This window comes from Electrona antarctica, assembly GCF_951216825.1.
Source record: "Electrona antarctica genome assembly, contig: scaffold_276, whole genome shotgun sequence".
In the NCBI taxonomy this organism is placed as follows: Eukaryota; Metazoa; Chordata; class Actinopteri; order Myctophiformes; family Myctophidae; genus Electrona; species Electrona antarctica.
The window spans coordinates 5,781-32,544 of NW_027637584.1; the positions used below are offsets into that span (position 1 = coordinate 5,781).

The 26,764-nt window shown below is 44.6% G+C and overlaps 2 protein-coding genes across 4 annotated transcripts in view; one reads left to right on the plus strand and one right to left on the minus strand.

Moving 5' to 3' along the window:
* Positions 1-1,564: 1,564 nt before the first annotated feature.
* Positions 1,565-10,309, minus strand: oxsm (3-oxoacyl-ACP synthase, mitochondrial). 3 transcript variants are annotated; one of them, XM_079531666.1, is made up of 9 exons: positions 10,250-10,309; positions 8,980-9,426; positions 8,824-8,946; positions 6,369-6,620; positions 5,873-5,937; positions 4,605-4,870; positions 3,341-3,535; positions 2,788-2,918; positions 1,565-2,261 (listed from the first exon to the last, which is right to left on the minus strand). In XM_079531666.1, the coding sequence occupies exons 2-9, from the start codon at positions 9,344-9,346 to the stop codon at positions 1,891-1,893; spliced, it is 1,770 nt and encodes a 589-aa protein (XP_079387792.1). In that variant the 5' UTR covers positions 9,347-9,426; positions 10,250-10,309; the 3' UTR covers positions 1,565-1,890. The 3 variants fall into 3 exon arrangements, with proteins under 3 accessions (XP_079387792.1, XP_079387790.1, XP_079387791.1); XM_079531664.1 differs by having other exon boundaries at positions 8,824-9,426; XM_079531665.1 differs by having other exon boundaries at positions 8,824-9,429; positions 10,250-10,304.
* Positions 10,310-11,585: 1,276 nt separating this feature from the next.
* LOC306918800 (peptide-N(4)-(N-acetyl-beta-glucosaminyl)asparagine amidase-like) overlaps positions 11,586-26,764 on the plus strand; it is a 47,829-nt gene continuing 32,650 nt past the window's right edge. The window contains exons 1-4 of the mRNA XM_079531663.1: positions 11,586-11,889; positions 14,555-14,669; positions 17,015-17,344; positions 23,577-23,739. Of these exons, the coding sequence (XP_079387789.1) occupies positions 11,792-11,889; positions 14,555-14,669; positions 17,015-17,344; positions 23,577-23,739 (706 nt within the window). The 5' untranslated portion in view covers positions 11,586-11,791. The remainder of the gene's footprint in view (positions 11,890-14,554; positions 14,670-17,014; positions 17,345-23,576; positions 23,740-26,764) is intronic.

Here is a 26,764-nt window from a genome sequence, read left to right on the forward strand (position 1 = left end):
AGAACGATGGGGGGCGAGGCTCACTCTGAACTTCTTATAGAGCGATGGGGGGGGCGGGGCTCACTCTGAACTTCTTATAGAGCGATGCGGGGGCGGGGCTCACTCTGAACTTCTTATAGAGCGATGGGGGGGCGGGGCTCACTCTGAACTTCTTATAGAGCGATGCAGCCTACATGTCTACGTGGCCATCTGAGATTGTAGATTTAGTCAATAATGAGTACCACAGACGAATAACAGTCTAAGTCCACACTATTGATCCATAATATATAAATTATAGATAAGGGTTCAGGACAACAAGGCCTTTTCGTGGAGGGTCAGTCTGAAATGTTTTTCGTCTGTGGTACGGGCGGGAACCCCTTTTGGTGCATTATGTTATGTTTTAGCTATTGAAAAATAGCAGATCTACAAGCTCGTAGCGCAGCACGATTTTAGTTATTAACTCAAATCTTTGCTTCTGAGGGGTCCCATGTTTTCAGATGGGGGTCGGCGGCCAATTACATAGAGTTTTTGGGGGTCCTTGACATGAAATATTGAGCACCACTGATACAGAAAGGACCCCCAAGGACCCCCACATTGACACTCAGTAGCCTCGCGGACCCCCATAAGGACCCCCACATTGACACTCAGTAGCCTCGCAGACCCCCACATTGACACTCAGTAGCCTCGCGGACCCCCATAAGGACCCCCACATTGACACTCAGTAGCCTCGCGGACCCCCACATTGACACTCAGTAGCCTCGCGGACCCCCATAAGGACCCCCACATTGACACTCAGTAGCCTCGCGGACCCCCATAAGGACCCCCACATTGACACTCAGTAGCCTCGCGGACCCCCATAAGGACCCCCACATTGACACTCAGTAGCCTCGCGGACCCCCATAAGGACCCCCACATTGACACTCAGTAGCCTCGCGGACCCCCAAGGACCCCCACATTGACACTCAGTAGCCTCGCGGACCCCCATAAGGACCCCCACATTGACACTCAGTAGCCTCGCGGACCCCCATAAGGACCCCCACATTGACACTCAGTAGCCTCGCGGACCCCCATAAGGACCCCCACATTGACACTCAGTAGCCTCACGGACCCCCACATTGACACTCAGTAGCCTCGCGGACCCCCACATTGACACTCAGTAGCCTCGTGGACCCCCACCTTGACACTCAGTAGCCTCGCGGACCCCCACATTGACACTCAGTAGCCTCGCGGACCCCCACATTGACACTCAGTAGCCTCGCGGACCCCCATTAGAAAAGATATGCCAGGGACCCCCATAAGAGAAGATTTTTACAGCTCTATCAGTGATTCTCAACCCGTTTAATTGCAAGGACCCCCAGTTTGACATGCATTAGTCTACGGACCCCCATTTAATGGCATTTCTATCTCTGGGACCCCCAATTTATATTGTAAAATCAACCAACTGGACCGTAACGGTTCCTAGCCTCGACCACCTTACAGGCGTATGCAAAGGCTCAACTTATGTAACTTAGATATCATTTTATGTAGACATAGCACTCTATCACACAAATAATTGCGATTAACAATTTAATTGTTAGTTGTAATTTTATTTTTCTTTGCATTTTAACATTTCAGGTTTTGCAACCACAAACTGCACAAAGCAGATATGACAAATAACTGAATTAATACAATTAAATCACATTTTTTATTGTTTCTTCAAAAACAAACACAACATTCACAAAATAGCGTAAATAGTTGATCTACAAGCTTATGTCTGTGAGAGGCTTTCAGGGGTCCGGGGGCGTCCAGGGGGTCCATGAAGGGCGTCCAGGGGTCCGGGGACCCCCAGGGGGTCCGGGAGGGGCTTCCACCATCCCGAGCACTCATCAGAGCCATCTGAGCAGCCATCAGCCTGGCAGGGTTCATCGTACATCAGACACTGGCGAGACACAGGGAGGCGTTGGTGCCTCCGAACCCGAACGAGTTACTGAGAGCGATCCTCCTCCTCTCCTGGGGCTCCTCGGGGACCCCCTGGGGGTCCTCGGGGACCCCCTGGGGCCCCTGAGAACCGTGGGGCTCCTGGGGGTCCCGTGCGGGGGTCCTCCAGGGCTGAGCGGTGCAGGGGACATAGTTGAGGTCAAAGTGTGGCCCCTCGGTGCGGTCCAGGTTGAGGGTGGGGGGCAGCACAGCGTGGTAACAGGCCAGGGCGGTGAAGGCAGCCTCCAGGGCCCCTGAGGCCCCCAGGAGATGACCCGTGGCTCCCTTAGTGGACGACACCGCCAGAGAGGAGGAGCCTCTTCCTCCTGTCACCATGACAACATTTAAATGTCACACAAATAATTGTGATTAACGATTTCATTGTGGTTTTTTTTGCATTGAACATTTGCCTGTGTGTGTGTGTGTGCTACCTGTGTGTGTGCGTGCTAACTGTGTGTGTGTGTGTGCTACCTGTGTGTGTGTGTGTGTGTGTGTGTGTGTGTGTGTGCGCGCGTGCGTGCGCTACCTGTGTGTGTGTGTGTGTGTGTGTGTGTGTGCGTGCGCTACCTGTGTGTGTGTGTGTGTGTGTGTGTGCGTGCGTGCGTGCACGTGCTACCTGTGTGTGTGTGTGTGTGTGTGTGCTACCTGTGTGTGTGTGTGCTACCTGTGTGTGTGTGTGTGTGTGTGTGTGTGTGTGTGTGTGTGTGTGTGTGTGCTACCTGTGTGTGTGTGTGTGTGTGTGTGTGTGTGTGTGTGTGTGTGTGTGCTACCTGTGTGTGTGTGTGTGTGTGTGTGTGTGTGTGTGTGTGTGCTACCTGTGTGTGTGTGTGTGTGTGTGTGTGTGCGTGCTACCTGTGTGTAGCAGTCGTCTGATAGCAGCGTTCTCCGCTGCGTCTCCCAGCGGTGTGGACGTGGCGTGTGCGTTCACGTACGACACGTCTTCAGGAGACACGCCCCCGTCTCTGAGAGCCGCCAGCATGCACCTGTTAACGAGACATCGTTACATCGTTACCACCTGCACCTTAACGAGCAGAGACATCGTTACATCGTTACCACCTGCACCTGTTAACGAGACATCGTTACATTGTTACCACCTGCACCTTAACGAGCAGAGACATCGTTACATCGTTACCACCTGCACCTTAACGAGCAGAGACATCGTTACATCGTTACCACCTGCACCTGTTAACGACCATCGTTACCACCTGCACCTGTTAACGAGCAGAGACATCGTTACATCCTGCACCTGTTAACGAGCAGAGACATCGTTACCACCTGCACCTGTTAACGACCATCGTTACATCGTTACCGAGTCGTTTTTATCGTTACCACATCGTCAACGAGTGTCATTTTGGGGGCATTGATTTCCTTGATGTGAAGACGTTCAGGAACCACGGCTCTGTACCTGTACGCTCCGTCTCCGTCCTCCGGGGGCGCTGTGATGTGACTGGCGTCTCCAGACAGGCCGTAGCCCAGAACCTCAGCGTAGAGCCGGGCCCCGCGCTGCACCGCGTGGTCCAACTCCTCCAGGACCAGCACCGCTGCCCCCTCGCCCATCACGAAACCCTCTCTGTCAGGGTGGAAGGGTCTGGACGCCAGCCTGGGGGGGTAGAGGTAGAGGTTAGGGGTGGAAGGGTCTGGACGCCAGCCTGGGGGGGTTAGGGGTAGAGGTTAGGGGTGGAAGGGTCTGGACGCCAGCCTGGGGGGGTTAGGGGTAGAGGTTAGGGGTGGAAGGGTCTGGACGCCAGCCTGGGGGGGTTAGGGGTAGAGGTTAGGGTTAGGGGTGGAAGGGTCTGGACGCCATCCTGGGGGGGTTAGGGGTAGAGGTTAAGGTTAGGGACCAACAACGCTGCCCCCTCGCCCACGATGCCAGCCTGTGGGGGTTAGGGGTAGAGGTTAGGGGTGGAAGGGTCTGGACGCCAGCCTGGGGGGGTTAGGGGTAGAGGTAGAGGTTAGGGGTGGAAGGGTCTGGACGCCAGCCTGGGGGGGTTAGGGGTAGAGGTTAGGGGTGGAAGGGTCTGGACGCCAGCCTGGGGGGGTTAGGGGTAGAGGTAGAGGTTAGGGGTGGAAGGGTCTGGACGCCAGCCTGGGGGGGTTAGGGGTAGAGGTTAGGGGTGGAAGGGTCTGGACGCCAGCCTGGGGGGGTTAGGGGTAGAGGTTAGGGGTGGAAGGGTCTGGACGCCAGCCTGGGGGGGTTAGGGGTAGAGGTTAGGGGTGGAAGGGTCTGGACGCCAGCCTGGGGGGGTTAGGGGTAGAGGTTAGGGGTGGAAGGGTCTGGACGCCAGCCTGGGGGGGTTAGGGGTAGAGGTTAGGGGTGGAAGGGTCTGGACGCCAGCCTGGGGGGGTTAGGGGTAGAGGTTAGGGGTGGAAGGGTCTGGACGCCAGCCTGGGGGGGTTAGGGGTAGAGGTTAGGGGTTAGGGACCAGTACCGCTGCCCCCTCGCCCACGATGAGTTAAAAACGTTCTGAAAGAATATATATTCCAAATTTGCACCACATTTTCACGGGTTTTTTCAAAAAAATAGCAGATCTACAAGCTCGTAGCGCGGCACTCGGTGCCGCGCTACGAGCTTGTAGATCTGCTATTTGTCAACAGCTAAAGTATAACATAATGCGTTTAAAACACCAAAAGGGGGTCTCCCTCCCCCCCCGGGGTAGTAATAATACTACCTGGGTGTATCGTTCCACTTGGTAGCGAGCGCCCGGGCGCGGGCGAACCCGGCCAGGGCCAGCGGTCCCACGCAGGCCTCGGTGCCTCCCGCCAGCATGACGGTGGCGTCTCCGCGGGAGATGAACCGCGAGGCGTCGCCCAGGGCGTGGCACCCCGTGGTGCAGGCGGTGGACACGGCGTGGTTGGGGCCCTTCAGTCCGTGGGCGATGCTGATGTGGCCGGACGCCATGTTGACCAGGATACGAGGCACGAAGAAGGGACTGACCTGAGGAGGAGACGGAGCGGAAGGATTTGGAACGGCGAAAATGGGACAAAATATCACGTTTAAACCTTTTGACCTGGGAACGATTCTGCAAATGTCTTCTAAATCCTGACTGTTTTTCTATGTCAGTCGTTCTCAAACACTTTCATGTCACTTTTCACGATTCTTCAAAAATAGCAGATCTACAAGCTCGTAGCGCGGCAGCGAGTGCCGCGCTACGAGCTTGTAGATCTGCTATTTTTGAAAAATCGTGAAAATGTGGCTCACATCTTTTAATATATTATATTCTTTCAGAGCGATCTATCTTCTATCTATTCTTCAGAGAATATGAAATAAATGCTTAAACATGTAGCTAGGTGTAATGTTAGAGTCCACAGAAGACATGTAAATATGAAATAAATGCTTAAACATGTAGCTAGGTGTAATGTTAGAGACCACAGAAGACATGTAAATATGAAATAAATGCTTAAACATGTAGCTAGGTGTAATGTTAGAGACCACAGAAGACATGTAAATATGAAATAAATGCTTAAACATGTAGCTAGGTGTAATGTTAGAGACCACAGAAGACATGTAAATATGAAATAAATGCTTAAACATGTAGCTAGGTGTAATGTTAGAGACCACAGAAGACATGTAAATATGAAATAAATGATTAAACATGTAGCTAGGTGTAATGTTAGAGACCACAGATATACAAAATGTAATAAATGCTACTAATATGTACCGTAATATATATATTTTTTCATTTATAATGTGTATCCATTGTTGTATCATTTATGTTGCCAAATAATGTATGTTTGATTTGATTTTCATGATTTCTTTGTATTTCTTTGTTGTTAAATGAGGTGAGATTAACACAGACAGACAGGCAGGCAGGCAGGCAGGCAGGCAGGCAGGCAGGCAGACAGACAGACAGACAGACAGGCAGGCAGGCAGGCAGGCAGACAGGCAGGCAGGCAGGCAGGCAGGCAGGCAGGCAGGCAGACATACAGACAGACAGACCTTGCTGTATCCTCTGGTCTGGAAGGCGCCCGCGGTGCGCGCAATTTCCTCCAGAGACACCATGCCTGTAGGGGGCAGTGACGAGCATAGACGGCTCACTCAGACCTGAAGGTCATTCTACAATCTTTTTTTCACAATTTTTGTAACCTATTTTTTATTTTATTTTTCACCCAGTGCCAATTTTGATGCGTATGTATCGTAGCAGCATATGACGTCAGGGTATAACTGGTACAACTAGCTCTCAATGATGACGTAATAAAGATGTGGATTGAATTGGTTTTCGATGGTGACGTAATGACGATATGTTTTAGTGTCGGGAGGATTAAAGGTAATGCCCCCTATGTATACATGTATGTAATCTGACACCACTGCCGTATCAGGCACAAGTAGTCATTACGTCATACGCTGGCACGGCGCATACACATCAAACGGCGACATGCGAAAACGAAAACTATTACTTGCGCGCTCTGCTTGCGCAAGTAATAATAACACGTACCCATGCCCACTGCCACCCCGGTGCCCAGCTGCTCCTCGAGGGTGTGCGGGTACCATCCCGAGTCGTCCAGTGCCAGCTGGGCGGCGCCCAGCGCCATGACGGTGGCGGGGGACATGCTGTGGGCGTGGCCTCGAGACACGAAGCGCTCCTCCTCGAAATGCCCCTCCTCCCCCCCTCTGGGCACCAGCGCTGCCACCCTGCAGGGCACCGAGCGGTACAGGTCTGGGCACAGCGCCACGATGCCACTCTCACCTAGAGACAGGGACGTGAACACACACAGCTAAGTTTAACCCATTTAGACCTGACATCGAAATAAAAAAAGTCTTCTGAAAGAATATATATTCAAAGATGTGTGCCGCATTTTCAATAGCTAAAGTATAACATAATGCTTAGTTAAAATACCAAAAGGGGTTCCCGTTCAAAATGGGTTAAAGGGATAGTTCAGATTTTTTGAACTTAAGTTGTATGAAATACTTGCCATTAATATAGTGGTTGCAACTGTATTAATTGATTGCCCGAGTCCTGTGGTGGGAGTTCTGCTCTGGTTTTGGTCAATATTAAGTAGTTCCGGTCATTTTGTGGGGGGCACTGGGGCCACGCAGTGAAAGTAAATGAATCCACAAAACGAAAGGAATTTGTATTGTTGACCTATTTCTAAAATATTAGCGCGACTTTCGTTCAACTTTGACCCCTCTATCACATGGAACTATTTTTTGGGCGTAGTGATATGGACACAAAAAACATAGTTCTGTGTGATAGAGGGGTAAAAAAAGAACGGAAGTTGCACTAATATTTTAGAAATAGGTCAACAATACAAATGACGTTAGTTTTGTGGATTAATTTACTTTTACTGCGTGGCCCCAGTGCCCCTCACAAAATGACCGGAACTACTTAATATTGACCAAAACCAGAGCAGAACTCCCACCACAGGACTCGGGCAATCAATTAATACAGTTGCAACCACTATATTAATGGCAAGTATTTCATACAACTTAAGTTCAAAAAATCTGAACTATCCCTTTAAAGGTCCTTCTGATTGGAACAACGTTAAAACAAGTGCCCTTTTACCCGTCTGTAAAACAACTGCCCTTTTACCCGTCTGTAAAACAACTGTCCTTTTACCCGTCTGTAAAACAACTGCCCTTTTACCCGTCTGTAAAACAACTGCCCTTTTACCCGTCTGTAAAACAACTGCCCTTTTACCCGTCTGTAAAACAACTGCCCTTTTACCCGTCTGTAAAACAACTGCCCTTTTACCCGTCTGTAAAACAACTGCCCTTTTACCCGTCTGTAAAACAACTGCCCTTTTACCCGTCTGTAAAACAACTGCCCTTTTACCTGTCTGTAAAACAACTGCCCTTTTACCCGTCTGTAAAACAACTGCCCTTTTACCCGTCTGTAAAACAACTGCCCTTTTACCCGTCTGTAAAACAACTGTCCTTTTACCCGTTGTAAAACAACTGCCCTTTTACCCGTCTGTAAAACAACTGCCCTTTTACCCGTCTGTAAAACAACTGCCCTTTTACCCGTCTGTAAAACAACTGCCCTTTTACCCGTCTGTAAAACAACTGCCCTTTTACCTGTCTGTAAAACAACTGCCCTTTTACCCGTCTGTAAAACAACTGCCCTTTTACCCGTCTGTAAAACAACTGCCCTTTTACCCGTCTGTAAAACAACTGCCCTTTTACCCGTCTGTAAAACAACTGCCCTTTTACCTGTCTGTAAAACAACTGCCCTTTTACCCGTCTGTAAAACAACTGCCCTTTTACCCGTCTGTAAAACAACTGCCCTTTTACCCGTCTGTAAAACAACTGCCCTTTTACCCGTCTGTAAAACAACTGTCCTTTTACCCGTCTGTAAAACAACTGCCCTTTTACCTGTCTGTAAAACAACTGCCCTTTTACCCGTCTGTAAAACAACTGCCCTTTTACCCGTCTGTAAAACAACTGCCCTTTTACCCGTCTGTAAAACAACTGCCCTTTTACCCGTCTGTAAAACAACTGCCCTTTTACCCATCTGTAAAACAACTGTCCTTTTACCCGTCTGTAAAACAACTGCCCTTTTACCCGTCTGTAAAACAACTGCCCTTTTACCCGTCTGTAAAACAACTGCCCTCTCCAGACCATGACTGCAGCATTTACTACAAGGTGAAAGAAATGCACATGCCCTCCTCTCCTCTCCTCTCCTCTCCTCTCCTCTCCTCTCCTCTCCTCTCCTCTCCTCTCTTCTCTTCTCTTCTCTTCTCTTCTCTTCTCTTCTCTTCTCCTCTCCTCTCCTCTCCTCTCCTCTCCTCTCCTCTCCTCTCCTCTCCCAAGCTATTTTCAGCATGCAACCAAGTGTGCCTTATGACTTCTACTGGATCTCTTGTCCACTAGTCCCTTCTACTGGATCTCTTGTCCACTAGTCCCTTTCTAACATTTTAGTCTAGTTCTCTGTAATTCTGTAATAATCTCACCCTGGATCAGACGCCTCCAGGGCAGCTCCGTTCCCGTCCCCAGGGGACAGACCAGGCCGATGCCGGTGATCACCACCCTCCTCCTGCCTCTGCTGGGTGGGCCTCCCCATCTGCTGGGTGGACCTCCAGACGTACTGTAGCTTCTGATGGGTGGACCTTCCCTCCTGATGGGTGGTCCTTCAGAGGAGGAACTGTAGCTTCTGATGGGTGGGCCTTCGGAGGAGGAACTGTAGCATCTTCTGGGCTCCAGGTGTGTCTCCACACCGGGGCCCCAGACACTGGGGCCTCTCGTATGGGGGGCCACACAGGGGACTGCTCTCTGGCTGCTGGTCAGAAGGGTCCTGACGCTGGGAGGGGCCACACAGGGGACTGCTCTCTGGCTGCTGGTCAGAAGGGTCCTGACGCTGGGAGGGGCCACACGGGGGACTGCTCTCTGGCTGCTGGTCAGAAGGGTCCTGACGCTGGGAGAGCTCCTGAGCTGGACGAAGGTGGTCCGACAGCTCAGAGACAAGGAGGAGGACATCTTGACTACCGTCCACCTCTCCGGCAGCTTCTCCAGGTCACAGGGAACGGCAGCAAAGCACCATGGGATATGTAGTTATTCTGCTGGGAGAATTAAGGAACGCGTTATAATTATAAACATGACCTCATCCTTGGAGTGATGAGGTCATCGCGATGAGGTCACTCAGTACTGTATATACTTTATGTTTACACAATGCTGTACCTCCAACTGTATATACTTTATGTTTACACAATGCTGTACCTCCAACTGTATATACTTTATGTTTACACAATACTGTACCTCCTCCAACTGTATATACTTTCCCCATTTTCAACAGTTCTTATTCTATTGTGACACTTGCATTGGCAAATGTAAACGTATGTTTTCTGATGCCAATAAAGCTCCTTTGAATTGAATTAATAACTCTATGCCACCATACTGTAATATGCAGCCTAAACCCACTGACTCTAAACATGACATACTGTAATAACTACTGTAAACATCACCTGTATATGATGATGATAATAATAACTATGCATAATAATAACCATAGTCATATAAATATGCATATAATAATAACAACTATGTAACCATAGTGTGTGCAACCTACTGATTGTAAACATGTGAGCTACTGTAATAAACTATGTCTATGATACTAACTATGTGACCTGATTGATTGATTGAAATATGTATTAACAGTTTGCAGAATTACAGTACATTTCAAGCACAACTCAATACATACAACCATAGTTATATATAATAACTATGTAACCATGTAACCAACACTGTAAGCATTGAGCTCAGTCACAAGTTCCAACACATTAACATGGAGTCACATTGACTATAATAATAACCATTATATAAATATAAATATGTGTATGTTTATAATAACTATGTAACCATAGTGTGTACAGTATAACCTACCCACTGTAAGCATTGAGTTAACGCATTAACATGGAGTCACGTTGCAGCCGGTTGGGTCCATTGGTTTGGTGCGGGTTTGTGTTCAGGCTTTATGTAGGGCAGCTATGTGACGGTCACCCTGAGGACCCGCGTTGCCATGTCTGATTGATTATTATAAGCGACTTTGGCCTTGTGTTTATTTAAACTTTAAAGTTGTTTGTAAATATTGGTAGTTGTCTTTTTATTTTAGCATGTTATTAAAGTGTAGCTGTTTATTTGGTCTGGTTTCTAAAGTGTACTTGTTTATTTGGTCTTGTTTCTAAAGTGTAGTTGTTTATTTGGTCTCGTTTCTAAAGTGTAGTTGCTTATTTGGTCTTTTTTCTAAAGTGTAGTTGTTTATTTGGTCTTGTTTCTAAAGTGTAGTTGATTATTTGGTCTTGTTTCTAAAGTGTAGTTGTTTATTAGGTCTTGTTTCTAAAGTGTAGTTGTTTATTTGGTCTTGTTTCTAAAGTGTAGTTGTTTATTTGGTCTTGTTTCTAAAGTGTAGTTTATTTGGTCTTGTTTCTAAAGTGTAGTTGTTTATTTGGTCTTGTTTCTAAAGTGTAGTTGTTTATTTGGTCTTGTTTCTAAAGTGTAGTTGTTTATTTGGTCTTGTTTCTAAAGTGTAGTTGATTATTTGGTCTTGTTTCTAAAGTGTAGTTGTTTATTAGGTCTTGTTTCTAAAGTGTAGTTGTTTATTTGGTCTTGTTTCTAAAGTGTAGTTGTTTATTTGGTCTTGTTTCTAAAGTGTAGTTTATTTGGTCTTGTTTCTAAAGTGTAGTTGTTTATTTGGTCTTGTTTCTAAAGTGTAGTTGTTTATTTGGTCTTGTTTCTAAAGTGTAGTTGTTTATTTGGTCTTGTTTCTAAAGTGTAGTTGATTATTTGGTCTTGTTTCTAAAGTGTAGTTGTTGACTTGTTTCTAAACTTTGACTATAATTTAAACCAGTGGATCTCAATGAGACATGATGGACCCCCAACTAAATTAATGTAGGCCTATTTGTCCTTCTGAAATTATAATTTGTGCCAGGGAGCTCTGTAACAGATGTGTTTCAATAATAAAATACAAATATATTCCACATTTTTGCACTTTCCCCCCTGCCTCAATGTTTATTTTTTATTTTTTGAATACCAGATCTACAAGCTCGCAACAATCAATCAGTCCATCCCTGACTATAAATAGCTTTAATAAATAATGTGGTCTCTTTTTTGGTTTTTTTTTTGTTTTCCCCCCAAACCTGCTTGCTTAGTTCTCTCCCAACCTGGCCACCCTGTGTGGATCAGGACCCCTAAAGATATTACAGACAGGCATCTAGCAGGACGCCTAAACAACCAGGAAGTAAATATACGCTTCAGTTTGACAGAAAGTGACACTACAGTAAAACTATATTATTATTATAGCTCTATGGTTTGATACTACAGTAAAAACCACACGTTCGTTTAGTCCTGTGATAAATTAGTAACATATCATTAACGTCAGTTATTAAATCAACACGTTATTAACATTAAGGTGAGTTTTATTAAATCATGGTTTCTCCTGGAGTTTCGTCGCTGTTGGAGAATCCTAACGAAGAGTTCCTGGAATGTTCCAAACTGCTGATCACCTATGCTGACAATATTCTGAGGTATTAACACTAATAATAATAATAATAATAATAATATAATTCTGAGGTAAACATGTCATCTTTAACTCTATGATGTAATATTATTGACAACATTGTGAGGTAAACATGCTGATGTAATCTATAACTATGAATGTACCATTCATGGTAACATTCTGAGGTAACATAAACATGCATGTAAAACATGTACAACACATGTAATGTATAACTATGAATGTAATGCTAAAGACAACATAATGGTAATACACACACAGAGGTAAATGCTAATGTCATATTAGGAAACAAACATGCTAATGTCAATTATGTCATCTATAACTATGCACGTTGGAAATTATTATGTATGTGTCCCTTTTATGCCCATATATGGAGTTCTTGTAACCATGGAAGTTGTAAATCCATGTGCAAGACCCGTATCCATATATGGAGATGTCTGTATCTGTCTCTCTGTGTCCCTTTATTCCTATCCGAGTGGAATAGTAAGAGAGTGGTGACACACTTTGATCTCGCCGCAAAGCGGGGTGCCCTATGGGCTATAGTTCCACACATTGGAACTATCCCATTGAGACAAAGCGGGGTGCCCTATGGGCTATAGTTTCACACATTGGAACTATCCCATTGAGACAAAGCGGGGTGCCCTATGGGCTATAGTTCCACACATTGGAACTTTCCCATTGAGACAAAGCGGGGTGCTATGGGCTATAGTTCCACACATTGGAACTATCCCATTGAGACAAAGCGGGGTGCTATGGGCTATAGTTCCACACATTGGAACTATCCCATTGAGACAAAGCGGGGTGCTATGGGCTATAGTTCCACACATTGGAACTATCCCATTGAGACAAAGCGGGGTGCTATGGGCTATAGTTCCACACATTGGAACTATCCCATTGAGACAAAGCGGGGTGCTATGGGCTATAGTTCCACACATTGGAACTATCCCATTGAGACAAAGCGGGGTGCTATGGGCTATAGTTCCACACATTGGAACTATCCCATTGAGACAAAGCGGGGTGCTATGGGCTATAGTTCCACACATTGGAACTATCCCATTGAGACAAAGCTGGGTGCTATGGGCTATAGTTCCACACATTGGAACTATCCCATTGAGACAAAGCGGGGTGCTATGGGCTATAGTTCCACACATTGGAACTATCCCATTGAGACAAACCGGGTGCCTATGGGCTATAGTTCCACACATTGGAACTATCCCACTGAGACAAAGCGGGTGCTATGGCCTATAGTTCCAAACATTGGAACTATCCCATTGAGACAAAGCGGGGTGCTATGGCCTATAGTTCCAAACATTGGAACCCATTGAGATAGAATGAGCACTCCACGCATTCCATTGTTACAATGGGAGTCAATGGGGGTGTGGAACGACACCGGGCATTGCACTGTGGGGGTGTGGAACACCGTGTGTCAAATTTGAAGTCAGTGTGGCGAATTATGCCAGAGCCAACCTGCTCGTCATCTGTACCCAGCATCATTCATTTATATGACGACTATACCCGTCCTATGGTCTCAATGTGTTAAAACTAGAGCTGGGACTCGATTAAAAATGTTAATCTAATTAATTAGAGGCTTTGTAATTAATTAATCTTGATTAATCGCATTTTAATCGCATATCAATATTCGACCTGGGAACAGTGAGAAACATTTTTCAAGTGGATCTTTGTATATCAGTGAATCTATGAATATTGACTACATAAGCTTAAGCAATAAAACATTGTATTGTTTTTTTTAATCAAGGTGGTATGCTACTTAACCAATACCAACAGATAAGTGCAGGTAGTCTATATGAATATTAAAATGTGCTTTACATGGGGGACATGAGAAAACAAATAAAAGCTACTTTATTAGGGGGGGGGGGGGGGGGGGCACTAAGATGATAGAATACAATCTGGGGAGTTTTTGGGAGAAATCAATGCATTCCACAGGGTTGGGGCAGCAATTCCAGAACAGTGGAAAACATGGCAATTAGAAAACATCACTGTTGATTTATCAATACCAACATTTTAGTTAATAGGCCATAACCGTTTTGTCTGGTCGAGTGTGGGTTGGACTTGGACGTGGGTTCAACTCAAAGCTTGAGTCCCACTAACATTGGCCCCATAATGGAACGTCACTCCGCTATAATGTAGCTCTAAATATCGGAAGGAGAGGTTCCATGTGGGGCTGGACTTGTATCCCCACATGGGCATCAGGACAGCTTCGTGCTGTCATTAATGTGGTGAAATCACCGCAGCGCAAGGTTCGAGCCTCCAGGAGTCCAGGTTGTTGAAGCAGATAGCATAGAAGCTAACGTTAGTGTAGCAGCCATAGAGCTATAAAGGAGGTAGCAGCCCCATATATCGAACCTTCCCCTCCGCTATTGCACACAGCCGTGCTGTTATCGATAGCTTTTAAATCTAAATGTCCCATTTACGGGGCAAAGGCGATAAGCACGAAATGCAATGCATTGGAGGCTGTTTGGTCACGGTGCGCCGTTTATATCGGTCCGACTGCCTGCCCTGAAACTCGTCCTGTGAGAAACGTTCCGGTGTGCAAACAGGAGTGCGATTAAATGCGTAAATTTTTTAAACGCGTTCATTTTTCTGTAGTTAATTAATCGTAATTAACGTGTTAAAGTCCCGGCCCTAGTTAAAACATGGTGAATGTGTCCTTACAGACATCCAGAAGAAGAGAAGTTCCGCTCCATCCGTATCAGCAACCCCACATTCTCCACCAAGCTGCTGCCAATCAGAGGAGCTGTGGAGTGTCTGTTTGAGATGGGCTTTGAAGAGGTACAGTTTACAGTAATGACTCTATGATGGGCTTTGAAGAGGTACAGTTTACAGTAATGACTCTATGATGGGCTTTGAAGAGGTACAGTTTACAGTAATGACTATGATGGGCTTTGAAGAGGTACAGTTTACAGTAATGACTCTATGATGGGCTTTGAAGAGGTACAGTTTACAGTAATGACTATGATGGGCTTTGAAGAGGTACAGTTTACAGTAATGACTATGATGGGCTTTGAAGAGGTACAGTTTACAGTAATGACTATGATGGGCTTTGAAGAGGTACAGTTACAGTAATGACTCTATGATGGGCTTTGAAGAGGTACAGTTTACAGTAATGACTCTATGATGGGCTTTGAAGAGGTACAGTTTACAGTAATGACTCTATGATGGGCTTTGAAGAGGTACAGTTACAGTAATGACTCTATGATGGGCTTTGAAGAGGTACAGTTTACAGTAATGACTCTATGATGGGCTTTGAAGAGGTACAGTTTACAGTAATGACTATGATGGGCTTTGAAGAGGTACAGTTTACAGTAATGACTATGATGGGCTTTGAAGAGGTACAGTTTACAGTAATGACTCTATGATGGGCTTTGAAGAGGTACAGTTTACAGTAATGACTATGATGGGCTTTGAAGAGGTACAGTTTACAGTAATGACTCTATGATGGGCTTTGAAGAGGTACAGTTACAGTAATGACTATGATGGGCTTTGAAGAGGTACAGTTTACAGTAATGACTATGATGGGCTTTGAAGAGGTACAGTTACAGTAATGACTCTATGATGGGCTTTGAAGAGGTACAGTTACAGTAATGACTCTATGATGGGCTTTGAAGAGGTACAGTTTACAGTAATGACTCTATGATGGGCTTTGAAGAGGTACAGTTTACAGTAATGACTCTATGATGGGCTTTGAAGAGGTACAGTTTACAGTAATGACTCTATGATGGGCTTTGAAGAGGTACAGTTTACAGTAATGACTATGATGGGCTTTGAAGAGGTACAGTTTACAGTAATGACTATGATGGGCTTTGAAGAGGTACAGTTTACAGTAATGACTATGATGGGCTTTGAAGAGGTACAGTTACAGTAATGACTCTATGATGGGCTTTGAAGAGGTACAGTTTACAGTAATGACTATGATGGGCTTTGAAGAGGTACAGTTTACAGTAATGACTATGATGGGCTTTGAAGAGGTACAGTTTACAGTAATGACTCTATGATGGGCTTTGAAGAGGTACAGTTTACAGTAATGACTATGATGGGCTTTGAAGAGGTACAGTTTACAGTAATGACTATGATGGGCTTTGAAGAGGTACAGTTACAGTAATGACTCTATGATGGGCTTTGAAGAGGTACAGTTACAGTAATGACTCTATGATGGGCTTTGAAGAGGTACAGTTTACAGTAATGACTATGATGGGCTTTGAAGAGGTACAGTTTACAGTAATGACTCTATGATGGGCTTTGAAGAGGTACAGTTTACAGTAATGACTCTATGATGGGCTTTGAAGAGGTACAGTTACAGTAATGACTATGATGGGCTTTGAAGAGGTACAGTTTACAGTAATGACTCTATGATGGGCTTTGAAGAGGTACAGTTTACAGTAATGACTCTATGATGGGCTTTGAAGAGGTACAGTTTACAGTAATGACTCTATGATGGGCTTTGAAGAGGTACAGTTTACAGTAATGACTATGATGGGCTTTGAAGAGGTACAGTTACAGTAATGACTCTATGATGGGCTTTGAAGAGGTACAGTTACAGTAATGACTCTATGATGGGCTTTGAAGAGGTACAGTTTACAGTAATGACTCTATGATGGGCTTTGAAGAGGTACAGTTACAGTAATGACTATGATCGGCTTTGAAGAGGTACAGTTTACAGTAATGACTCTATGATGGGCTTTGAAGAGGTACAGTTACAGTAATGACTATGATGGGCTTTGAAGAGGTACAGTTTACAGTAATGACTCTATGATGGGCTTTGAAGAGGTACAGTTACAGTAATGACTCTATGATGGGCTTTGAAGAGGTACAGTTTACAGTAATGACTCTATGATGGGCTTTTTCATTATTATTATTACGTCAGACTTCGGTGCTCTATAGCAATGGTTACTATGGTAATTCAGATGTTTAACTATTATATAGTTAAACTTTGTCTAGTATAAAATACTCATTTTTAACTAAGGGACTGCAATGGAAATAAGCCGTTGGCTTTCTTGCATTTATCCTTTTGATGGTGATGTATAACTATGTGCATTTTTCTGTACATGTAAACATTGTCAATAAACATGTCAATCAATCAATCAAAAAAACGTTTGAATGGATCTTTGTGCTTCCAGGCAGAGACTCACCTGGTGTTCCCCAGCTCAGCGTCTGTGGACCAGCTGAGGCTGATCAGAGAGTCCATCGCAGCCCAGCGACACGGGAGGCTTCAGGGGAGGACCGTGGAGCCTCCGGTAGCGGAGAACAACCACCCCTCTTCTGCCCAGAACAACCCCTCACCGGCCCAGAACAACCCCTCACCGGCCCAGAACAACCCCTCACCGGCCCAGAACAACCCCTCACCGAGCCAGAACAACCCCTCACCGAGCCAGAACAACCCCTCGCCGGCCCAGCCAGTGCCCGTGGTGATGCCCCCTGCCCCGTCACCCTCCGGTACCCCTGCTCTGGTAAAACACTAATAATAATAATAATAATAATCTTTATTGTCTTAGCAGGTCTGTTCAAACACCCACATCCAAGGTGTAGAAACATGTTTCTGTTAGACATGGACAGTAGAAACATGTTTCTGTTAGACATGGACAGTATGGTGTAGAAACATGTTTCTGTTAGACATGGACAGTAGAAACATGTTTCTGTTAGACATGGACAGTAGAAACATGTTTCTGTAAGACATGGACAGTAGAAACATGTTTCTGTTAGACATGGACAGTAGAAACATGTTTCTGTAAGACATGGACAGTAGAAACATGTTTCTGTTAGACATGGACATTATGGTGTAGAAACATGTTTCTGTTAGACATGGACAGTAGAAACATGTTTCTGTAAGACATGGACAGTTGTTCTGTCCCCTGCGTGTGTGACTCCACGAAGTGACAGACAGCTAAACAGAAAGGTACTAGGCACTGAAAGACTTGATGAGACGCGGACGTAGAATTGGAGGTTGTTTACTTCACACTTCTTCATCAACTTGTTTACAATGCTTTTCCAGCAATTTGTGAAACTGAAAATAAATGCACAAAAAAGCTCTTAATAAACATAAATGTAATGCCTAAATCAGCTAGACAAGAACACTGCATTACAAATGACAAAGCAAGTAATAGCAAATGGCATGGTAGACAATTGACCATAATAATAATATGCATCATTACTTATTCTCAAAGATGAAACATGTAAGATAAACTCACAGACAAAGCTTCTCCAAGGCTCAAAACAGGTGGATGGCAAGGGATTCAATATTCTGTAACATCTGTAGAACATACTGTGTTTGTCTCAAAACAATGGCTGACCAGGAAGTAAAGGCCTTGTGACATGTGATCACAACTACCAATAAGAACACAGGGAAACTAGAACACATTAGCTGACAGCAGTCTTCAAAGCAACCACTAGATGATGCTAAACACTCTTTTCCGTCAAGTGGCATGACACTCCCCGTCTGGCATTAAAGAGAATACCACTATCAATGTCTAACAGACTGTAAAGATAAGGCAAGGAACTGTCCAGGGTAGCGCTAGTGAGAGTGGCGGCCATTTTCCAGAACATTGGTCCGGTATGTGCTGACGCCATGTGGCTTGTGAGCAGCGCCCAGACAGACGTCTCCAATGACAACCCAGCCAAGGTCTAGTCGTTGCGCATAAGGAGCGTTGTCCGGCCCATTCCGGTGGTCTCTTACTTTGTGGACTTGTAAGATGTCCCGGCCAAGGAGGAGGAGAATCTGTGCATTAGGGTCAAGTTCAGGTATGAGATGAGCTATAGGCCTAAGGTGAGAGTGGTGTTTGGCAGCCTCAGGTGTAGGTATTTCTGACCTATCACCCGGGATATGGTCGCACTCTATGAGTGTGGGAAGCAGCACGTCGGATCTTCCATCTAATGTCTGAGCTACAAAGCCAGTTCCTCTTCTGCCAGACATCTGAGTCACTCCAGCACATGTGCGCAGTGTGTAGGGAGAATCTGCTCCATGCGAGCCAAACAGATCGAAGAACTCAGGGCGAGCGAGAGACCTGTTACTCTGGTCATCGAGAACAGCATAGACTCTTACAGATCTGTGTGGTTGTCCTGCTGGATACACCTTTATGAGACAGATTTTAGAGGTATTGGTTCCGCCATGTACTTCTGTACATTTGGAGACTATTTCGGCAGGAGCATCTTCTCTCTGCTCCCCGCCATGCTCTGTGTCAGAGTCCATGGCGGTCCATGGGGCTGGTCCTGGATGAAGAGCTGTGACATGTTTGTTGCTGTCACACTCGTTGCACTGAATGGTCGTTCTGCAGTTTTTAGCCACATGATGAGTTGAGGAGCAGCATCTGAAACAAACCCCACTCTCTTTGAGAAATGTTTTGCGTTCCTCCAGTGTCTTAGCTCTGAAGCCTCTGCATCGCATTAGTGGATGGGGTTTATTGTGAATTGGACACTGCCTGTTAATGTCCAAGTTACTGCTGGCAGTCTTTGTAAACTTGTTTACTGGATCTGGCATGATTTCTGTTTTGTGGGATGAAACTTGATCTTTAGAGTGTGTGTAACTTTTTACATAGCTGTCTGGTTTTACTGCCATGCCAGATGAACTGAGTGTGAAACTCGGATCATTACGAATATGGGCCTCTCTGCAAACAAAATCAGTGAAGAATGAAAATGGTGGAAATTGAACTTCATTCTTCAGCTTGTACAAACTACCTTGTGTCATCCATTTCTCTTGGAGCCCATATGGCAGTTTCTCCACTATAGGATTGACACCCCGAGGTGTATCCAAGTAAGCGAGTCCAGTCAAATAGCCCTCTAATTTAGCTGACTCCAACTCCCTTAACAGGTCGCCAAGGTCTCTCAATTTTAGGGGCTCTTTGTTGTTAATCTTGGGGAAACTCTCAAGCTTGTCTAAAAGAGCCTTCTCAACGATCTCAGGACACCCATATGTCTCATCAAGGCGCGTCCACGCCATCCTGAGCCCAGCAGCAGGGTCACTAACATGAACGGCTCTGATTCTCCTGACCTGCTCTGATGACTCGGAGCCCAACCACCTTGTTAGAAGGTCAAGCTCTTCCCTGCAGGTGATTTTCAGTCCTGTTATGAAATTCACAAAGGTTGACTTCCAGCTCCAATAATTGTCTGGACGATCGTCGAAGATGGTCATCCCAGAGGTCACAATCTCGCGACGAGCCATGTAGATAGCAAAGTCATTTATGATTGTGTTGTCAGGAACAGATGACTGTGGTGTCATATTGTGTACTCTGGCATAAGCCGAAGCGGAACCCATTCCATCATTAGTTGAATGACTATGAATTAGCTTACTGTCTTGTGGTGGAGGGGTGTGAGGGATATTATGTGGCTGATTGGGTGCAGTGTGACACTCAGATTGGGGCGGTGACAACTCAATAGAGTCAAGTCTGGAACAACATTCAACATAGTCACTTGTTCTTTTCTCTCTGGACTCGTGGTGGATTGATGCAATGTTCAGTGAGTTGGGTTTTGCTTGAGATCCCAGTTCTAGAGCGGCTGATTCAAGAAACACAGCCTCAGCCACGGCAGCTGCACACTCTTGCTCTTGCTTCAGTGTGATTAGAGCAGCCTCCATTCGTGCCTCCTCAACTTTCAACTGAGCTTTTTTGACTATGAGCTCAGTTTCTTTTTTAACAAAGGTGCTGCGAGCGCGCACTGCTTCGGCTCTGGCGCGTGCTTTAACTGCTGCTAGGCTCGCTGATGAATTGCTGGAGCCAGTAGAGCAACTAGCACGAGATCTTGTTGCGTACGAACTTGAAGATTGAACATCCTGTTCGTTGCCTGTGTCTGCCTCCTTGTCCATCTTGTGTATGCTGGACTCCAGTTATTGTATGAAGACGAAACAGAGAGCCGCTGTCCTGTTTGCCAGAATAACTGTAATGGCCTCGCTGTGATGCTGTCTTTTCACTGTTCTGTCCCCTGCGTGTGTGACTCCACGAAGTGACAGACAGCTAAACAGAAAGGTACTAGGCACTGAAAGACTTGATGAGACGCGGACGTAGAATTGGAGGTTGTTTACTTCACACTTCTTCATCAACTTGTTTACAATGCTTTTCCAGCAATTTGTGAAACTGAAAATAAATGCACAAAAAAGCTCTTAATAAACATAAATGTAATGCCTAAATCAGCTAGACAAGAACACTGCATTACAAATGACAAAGCAAGTAATAGCAAATGGCATGGTAGACAATATTCTGTAACATCTGTAGAACATACTGTGTTTGTCTCAAAACAATGGCTGACCAGGAAGTAAAGGCCTTGTGACATGTGATCACAACTACCAATAAGAACACAGGGAAACTAGAACACATTAGCTGACAGCAGTCTTCAAAGCAACCACTAGATGATGCTAAACACTCTTTTCCGTCAAGTGGCATGACAACAGTAGAAACATGTTTCTGTTAGACATGGACATTATGGTGTAGAAACATGTTTCTGTTAGACATGGACAGTAGAAACATGTTTCTGTTACACATGGACAGTATAAACATGTTTCTGTTAGACATGGACAGTAGAAACATGTTTCTGTAAGACATGGACTACTGTCCATGTCTTACAGAAACATGTTGAAACATGTAGAAACATGTTTCTGTTAGACATGGACAGTATGGTGTAGAAACATGTTTCTGTTAGACATGGACAGTAGAAACATGTTTCTGACACTGTTAGACATGGACAGTAGAAACATGTTTCTGTTGGACATGGACAGTATGGTGTAGAAACATGTTTCTGTTAGACATGGACAGTATGGTGTAGAAACATGTTTCTGTTAGACATGGACAGTATGGTGTAGAAACATGTTTCTGTTGGACATGGACAGTATGGTGTAGAAACATGTTTCTGTTAGACATGGACAGTATGGTGTAGAAACATGTTTCTGTTAGACATGGACAGTATGGTGTAGAAACATGTTTCTGTTGGACATGGACAGTAGAAACATGTTTCTGTTGGACATGGACAGTAGAAACATGTTTCTGTTAGACATGGACAGTAGAAACATGTTTCTGTTGGACATGGACAGTATGGTGTAGAAACATGTTTCTGTTAGACATGGACAGTAGAAACATGTTTCTGTAAGACATGGACAGTAGAAACATGTTTCTGTAAGACATGGACAGTAGAAACATGTTTCTGTTAGACATGGACATTATGGTGTAGAAACATGTTTCTGTTAGACATGGACAGTAGAAACATGTTTCTGTTAGACATGGACAGTAGAAACATGTTTCTGTTAGACATGGACAGTAGAAACATGTTTCTGTAAGACATGGACAGTATGGTGTAGAAACATGTTTCTGTTGGACATGGACAGTATGGTGTAGAAACATGTTTCTGTTAGACATGGACAGTATGGTGTAGAAACATGTTTCTGTTAGACATGGACAGTATGGTGTAGAAACATGTTTCTGTTGGACATGGACAGTATGGTGTAGAAACATGTTTCTGTTAGACATGGACAGTATGGTGTAGAAACATGTTTCTGTTAGACATGGACAGTATGGTGTAGAAACATGTTTCTGTTGGACATGGACAGTAGAAACATGTTTCTGTTGGACATGGACAGTAGAAACATGTTTCTGTTAGACATGGACAGTAGAAACATGTTTCTGTTGGACATGGACAGTATGGTGTAGAAACATGTTTCTGTTGGACATGGACAGTATGGTGTAGAAACATGTTTCTGTTAGACATGGACAGTATGGTGTAGAAACATGTTTATGTTGGACATGGACAGTATGGTGTAGAAACATGTTTCTGTTGGACATGGACAGTATGGTGTAGAAACATGTTTCTGTTAGACATGGACAGTATGGTGTAGAAACATGTTTCTGTTAGACATGGACAGTATGGTGTAGAAACATGTTTCTGTTAGACATGGACAGTATGGTGTAGAAACATGTTTCTGTTAGACATGGACAGTATGGTGTAGAAACATGTTTCTGTTAGACATGGACAGTATGGTGTAGAAACATGTTTCTGTTAGACATGGACAGTATGGTGTAGAAACATGTTTCTGTTAGACATGGACAGTATGGTGTAGAAACATGTTTCTGTTAGACATGGACAGTATGGTGTAGAAACATGTTTCTGTTAGACATGGACAGTATGGTGTAGAAACATGTTTCTGTTAGACTTGGACAGTATGGTGTAGAAACATGTTTCTGTTAGACTTGGACAGTATGGTGTAGAAACATGTTTCTGTTAGACATGGACAGTAGAAACATGTTTCTGTTAGACATGGACAATAGAAACATGTTTCTGTTAGACATGGACAGTAGAAACATGTTTCTGTAAGACATGGACAGTAGAAACATGTTTGTGTTAGACATGGACAGTAGAAACATGTTTCTGTTGGACATGGACAGTAGAAACATGTTTCTGTTAGACATGGACAGTAGAAAACATGTTTCTGTTAGACATGGACAGTAGAAACTTTTATTTTTGTTCAGCCCAAAAATGTGTTTATTGTCATGATTTGTCAACTCGGCTGTTGGCTTTGTCGTCGTTCTGAAATGGGGTGGGACTGAAAGGGGGCGGGACTGAAATGGGGTGGGACTGAAAGGGGGCGGTACTGAAATGGGGTGGGACTGAAAGCATAACATAATGCTAACACCAAAAGGGGTTCCCGCCCAGAATGGGTTAAAAAGAACGTTCAGTCCCTGACCCTGTAGTTCCTCCTGTGTCCACCAGGAGAACAGTGTGAGCTTCTACGTGACGCTGCAGTCTAACTTCCAACACGTGACAGTTTACGAGAACTCCGATCTGCAGCGGAAAGCCAGAGAACGCATCCCTCACCTGAGGCTAAACGCTAGCGCTAAGGAGAGGCTTCAGCGCGCTCTACAGGACGACCCAGGTACTGCACTCACACACAGAACACATCCCAGAGAGGCTGCAGCGCGCTCTACAGGCTGACCCAGGTACTGCACTCACACAGAACACATCCCTCACCTGAGGCTAAACGCTAGCGCTAAGGAGAGGCTTCAGCGCGCTCTACAGGACGACCCAGGTACTGCATTCTATGTAAGAGAGGCTCCTGGGGGTCTGAATTTTCCCGAGGACCCCGCGGGACCCCCACACGGAGTTGCACCACTCTGGGGGGTCCCTGGGGGGGTCCCTGGAACAACTTGTTTTCAGATGGGGCTCAGGGGGGTCCCTGGGGGGGTCCCTGTTTTCAGATGGGGCTCGGCGGCCAATTACATATCATTTTTGGGGGTCTTTGTTATGAAATAGTTTGACTGATTGTGGTTTTCCACAAAACTGTCAGGAATTAGAAAACATTTGTTGAATCTGGTCTCAGGTCTTTATGGGTTAATCTCATATGGTTGTTTCAGAGCGCAGACTGGCCGAGGTAGATATTAACCATATCTTATTATCTTATTGTTATTGTAGAATGCAGACTGGGCCCGTCAGATATTAAACATATCTTATGGTTCTTTCAGAGTGCAGACTGGGCCCGTCAGATATTAAATATATCTTATGGTTCTTTCAGAATGCAGACTGGGCCCGTCAGATATTAAACATATCTTATGGTTCTTTCAGAGTGCAGACTGGGCCCGTCAGATATTAAACATATCTTATGGTTCTTTCAGAGTGCAAACTGGGCCCGTCAGATATTAAATATATCTTATGGTTCTTTCAGAATGCAGACTGGGCCCGTCAGATATTAAACATATCTTATGGTTCTTTCAGAGTGCAGACTGGGCCCGTCAGTTATTAAACATATCTTATGGTTCTTTCAGAGTGCAAACTGGGCCCGTCAGATATTAAATATATCTTATGGTTCTTTCAGAATGCAGACTGGGCCCGTCAGATATTAAACATATCTTATGGTTCTTTCAGAGTGCAGACTGGGCCCGTCAGATATTAAACATATCTTATTATCTTATGGTTCTTTCAGAATGCAGACTGGGCCCGTCAGATATTAAACATATCTTATGGTTCTTTCAGAGTGCAGACTGGGCCCGTCAGATATTAAACATATCTTATGGTTCTTTCAGAATGCAGACTGGGCCAGGCAGATATTAAACATATCTTATTATCTTATGGTTCTTTCAGAATGCAGACTGGGCCCGTCAGATATTAAACATATCTTATGGTTCTTTCAGAGTGCAGACTGGGCCAGGCAGATATTAAACATATCTTATGGTTCTTTCAGAATGCAGACTGGGCCCGTCAGATATTAAACATATCTTATGGTTCTTCCAGAATGCAGACTGGGCCCGTCAGATATTAAACATATCTTATGGTTCTTTCAGAGTGCAGACTGGGCCCGTCAGATATTAAACATATCTTATGGTTTTTCAGAATGCAGACTGGGCCCGTCAGATATTAAACATACCTTATGGTTCTTTCAGAATGCAGACTGGGCCCGTCAGATATTAAACATATCTTATGGTTCTTTCAGAATGCAGACTGGGCCCGTCAGATATTAAACATATCTTATGGTTCTTTCAGAGTGCAGACTGGGCCAGGCAGATATTAAACATATCTTATGGTTCTTTCAGAATGCAGACTGGGCCCTGTCAGATATTAAACATATCTTATTATCTTATGGTTCTTTCAGAATGCAGACTGGGCCCGTCAGATATTAAACATATCTTATGGTTCTTTCAGAATGCAGACTGGGCCCGTCAGATATTAAACATATCTTATGGTTCTTTCAGAGTGCAGACTGGGCCAGGCAGATATTAAACATATCTTATGGTTCTTTCAGAGTGCAGACTGGGCCCGTCAGATATTAAACATATCTTATGGTTCTTTCAGAGTGCAGACTGGGCCAGGCAGATATTAAACATATCTTATGGTTCTTTCAGAATGCAGACTGGGCCCGTCAGATATTAAACATATCTTATGGTTCTTTCAGAATGCAGACTGGGCCAGGCAGATATTAAACATATCTTATGGTTCTTTCAGAATGCAGACATGGCCCCGTCAGATATTAAACATATCTTATTATCTTATGGTTCTTTCAGAATGCAGACTGGGCCCATCAGATATTAAACATATCTTATGGTTCTTTCAGAGTGCAGACTGGGCCAGGCAGATATTAAACATATCTTATGGTTCTTTCAGAATGCAGACTGGGCCCGTCAGATATTAAACATATCTTATGGTTCTTTCAGAATGCAGACTGGGCCCGTCAGATATTAAACATATCTTATGGTTCTTTCAGAGTGCAGACTGGGCCAGGCAGATATTAAACATATCTTATGGTTCTTTCAGAATGCAGACTGGGCCCCGTCAGATATTAAACATATATTATTATCTTATGGTTCTTTCAGAATGCAGACTGGGCCCGTCAGATATTAAACATATCTTATGGTTCTTTCAGAATGCAGACTGGGCCCGTCAGATATTAAACATATCTTATGGTTCTTTCAGAGTGCAGACTGGGCCCGTCAGATATTAAACATATCTTATGGTTCTTTCAGAATGCAGACTGGGCCCGTCAGATATTAAACATATCTTATGGTTCTTTCAGAATGCAGACTGGGCCATGCAGATATTAAACATATCTTATGGTTCTTTCAGAGTGCAGACTGGGCCCGTCAGATATTAAACATATCTTATGGTTCTTTCAGAGTGCAGACTGGGCCCGTCAGATATTAAACATATCTTATGGTTCTTTCAGAATGCAGACTGGGCCCGTCAGATATTAAACATATCTTATGGTTCTTTCAGAATGCAGACTGGGCCAGGCAGATATTAAACATATCTTATGGTTCTTTCAGAATGCAGACTTGGCCCCCGTCAGATATTAAACATATCTTATTATCTTATGGTTCTTTCAGAATGCAGACTGGGCCTGTCAGATATTAAACATATCTTATGGTTCTTTCAGAATGCAGACTGGGCCCGTCAGATATTAAACATATCTT

Bases quoted from the DNA above. Each gene is read 5' to 3' on its own strand.
- oxsm (XM_079531664.1), bottom strand. From the start codon at position 9,346: ATGTCCTCCTCCTTGTCTCTGAGCTGTCGGACCACCTTCGTCCAGCTC. The intron at 6,621-8,823 runs GTGAGATTATTA...CCCTGTCTCTAG, and splicing joins CTGGAGGCGTCTGATCCAGG to GTGAGAGTGGCATCGTGGCG. The intron at 5,938-6,368 runs GTACGTGTTATT...TGCCCCCTACAG, and splicing joins CGGGGTGGCAGTGGGCATGG to GCATGGTGTCTCTGGAGGAA.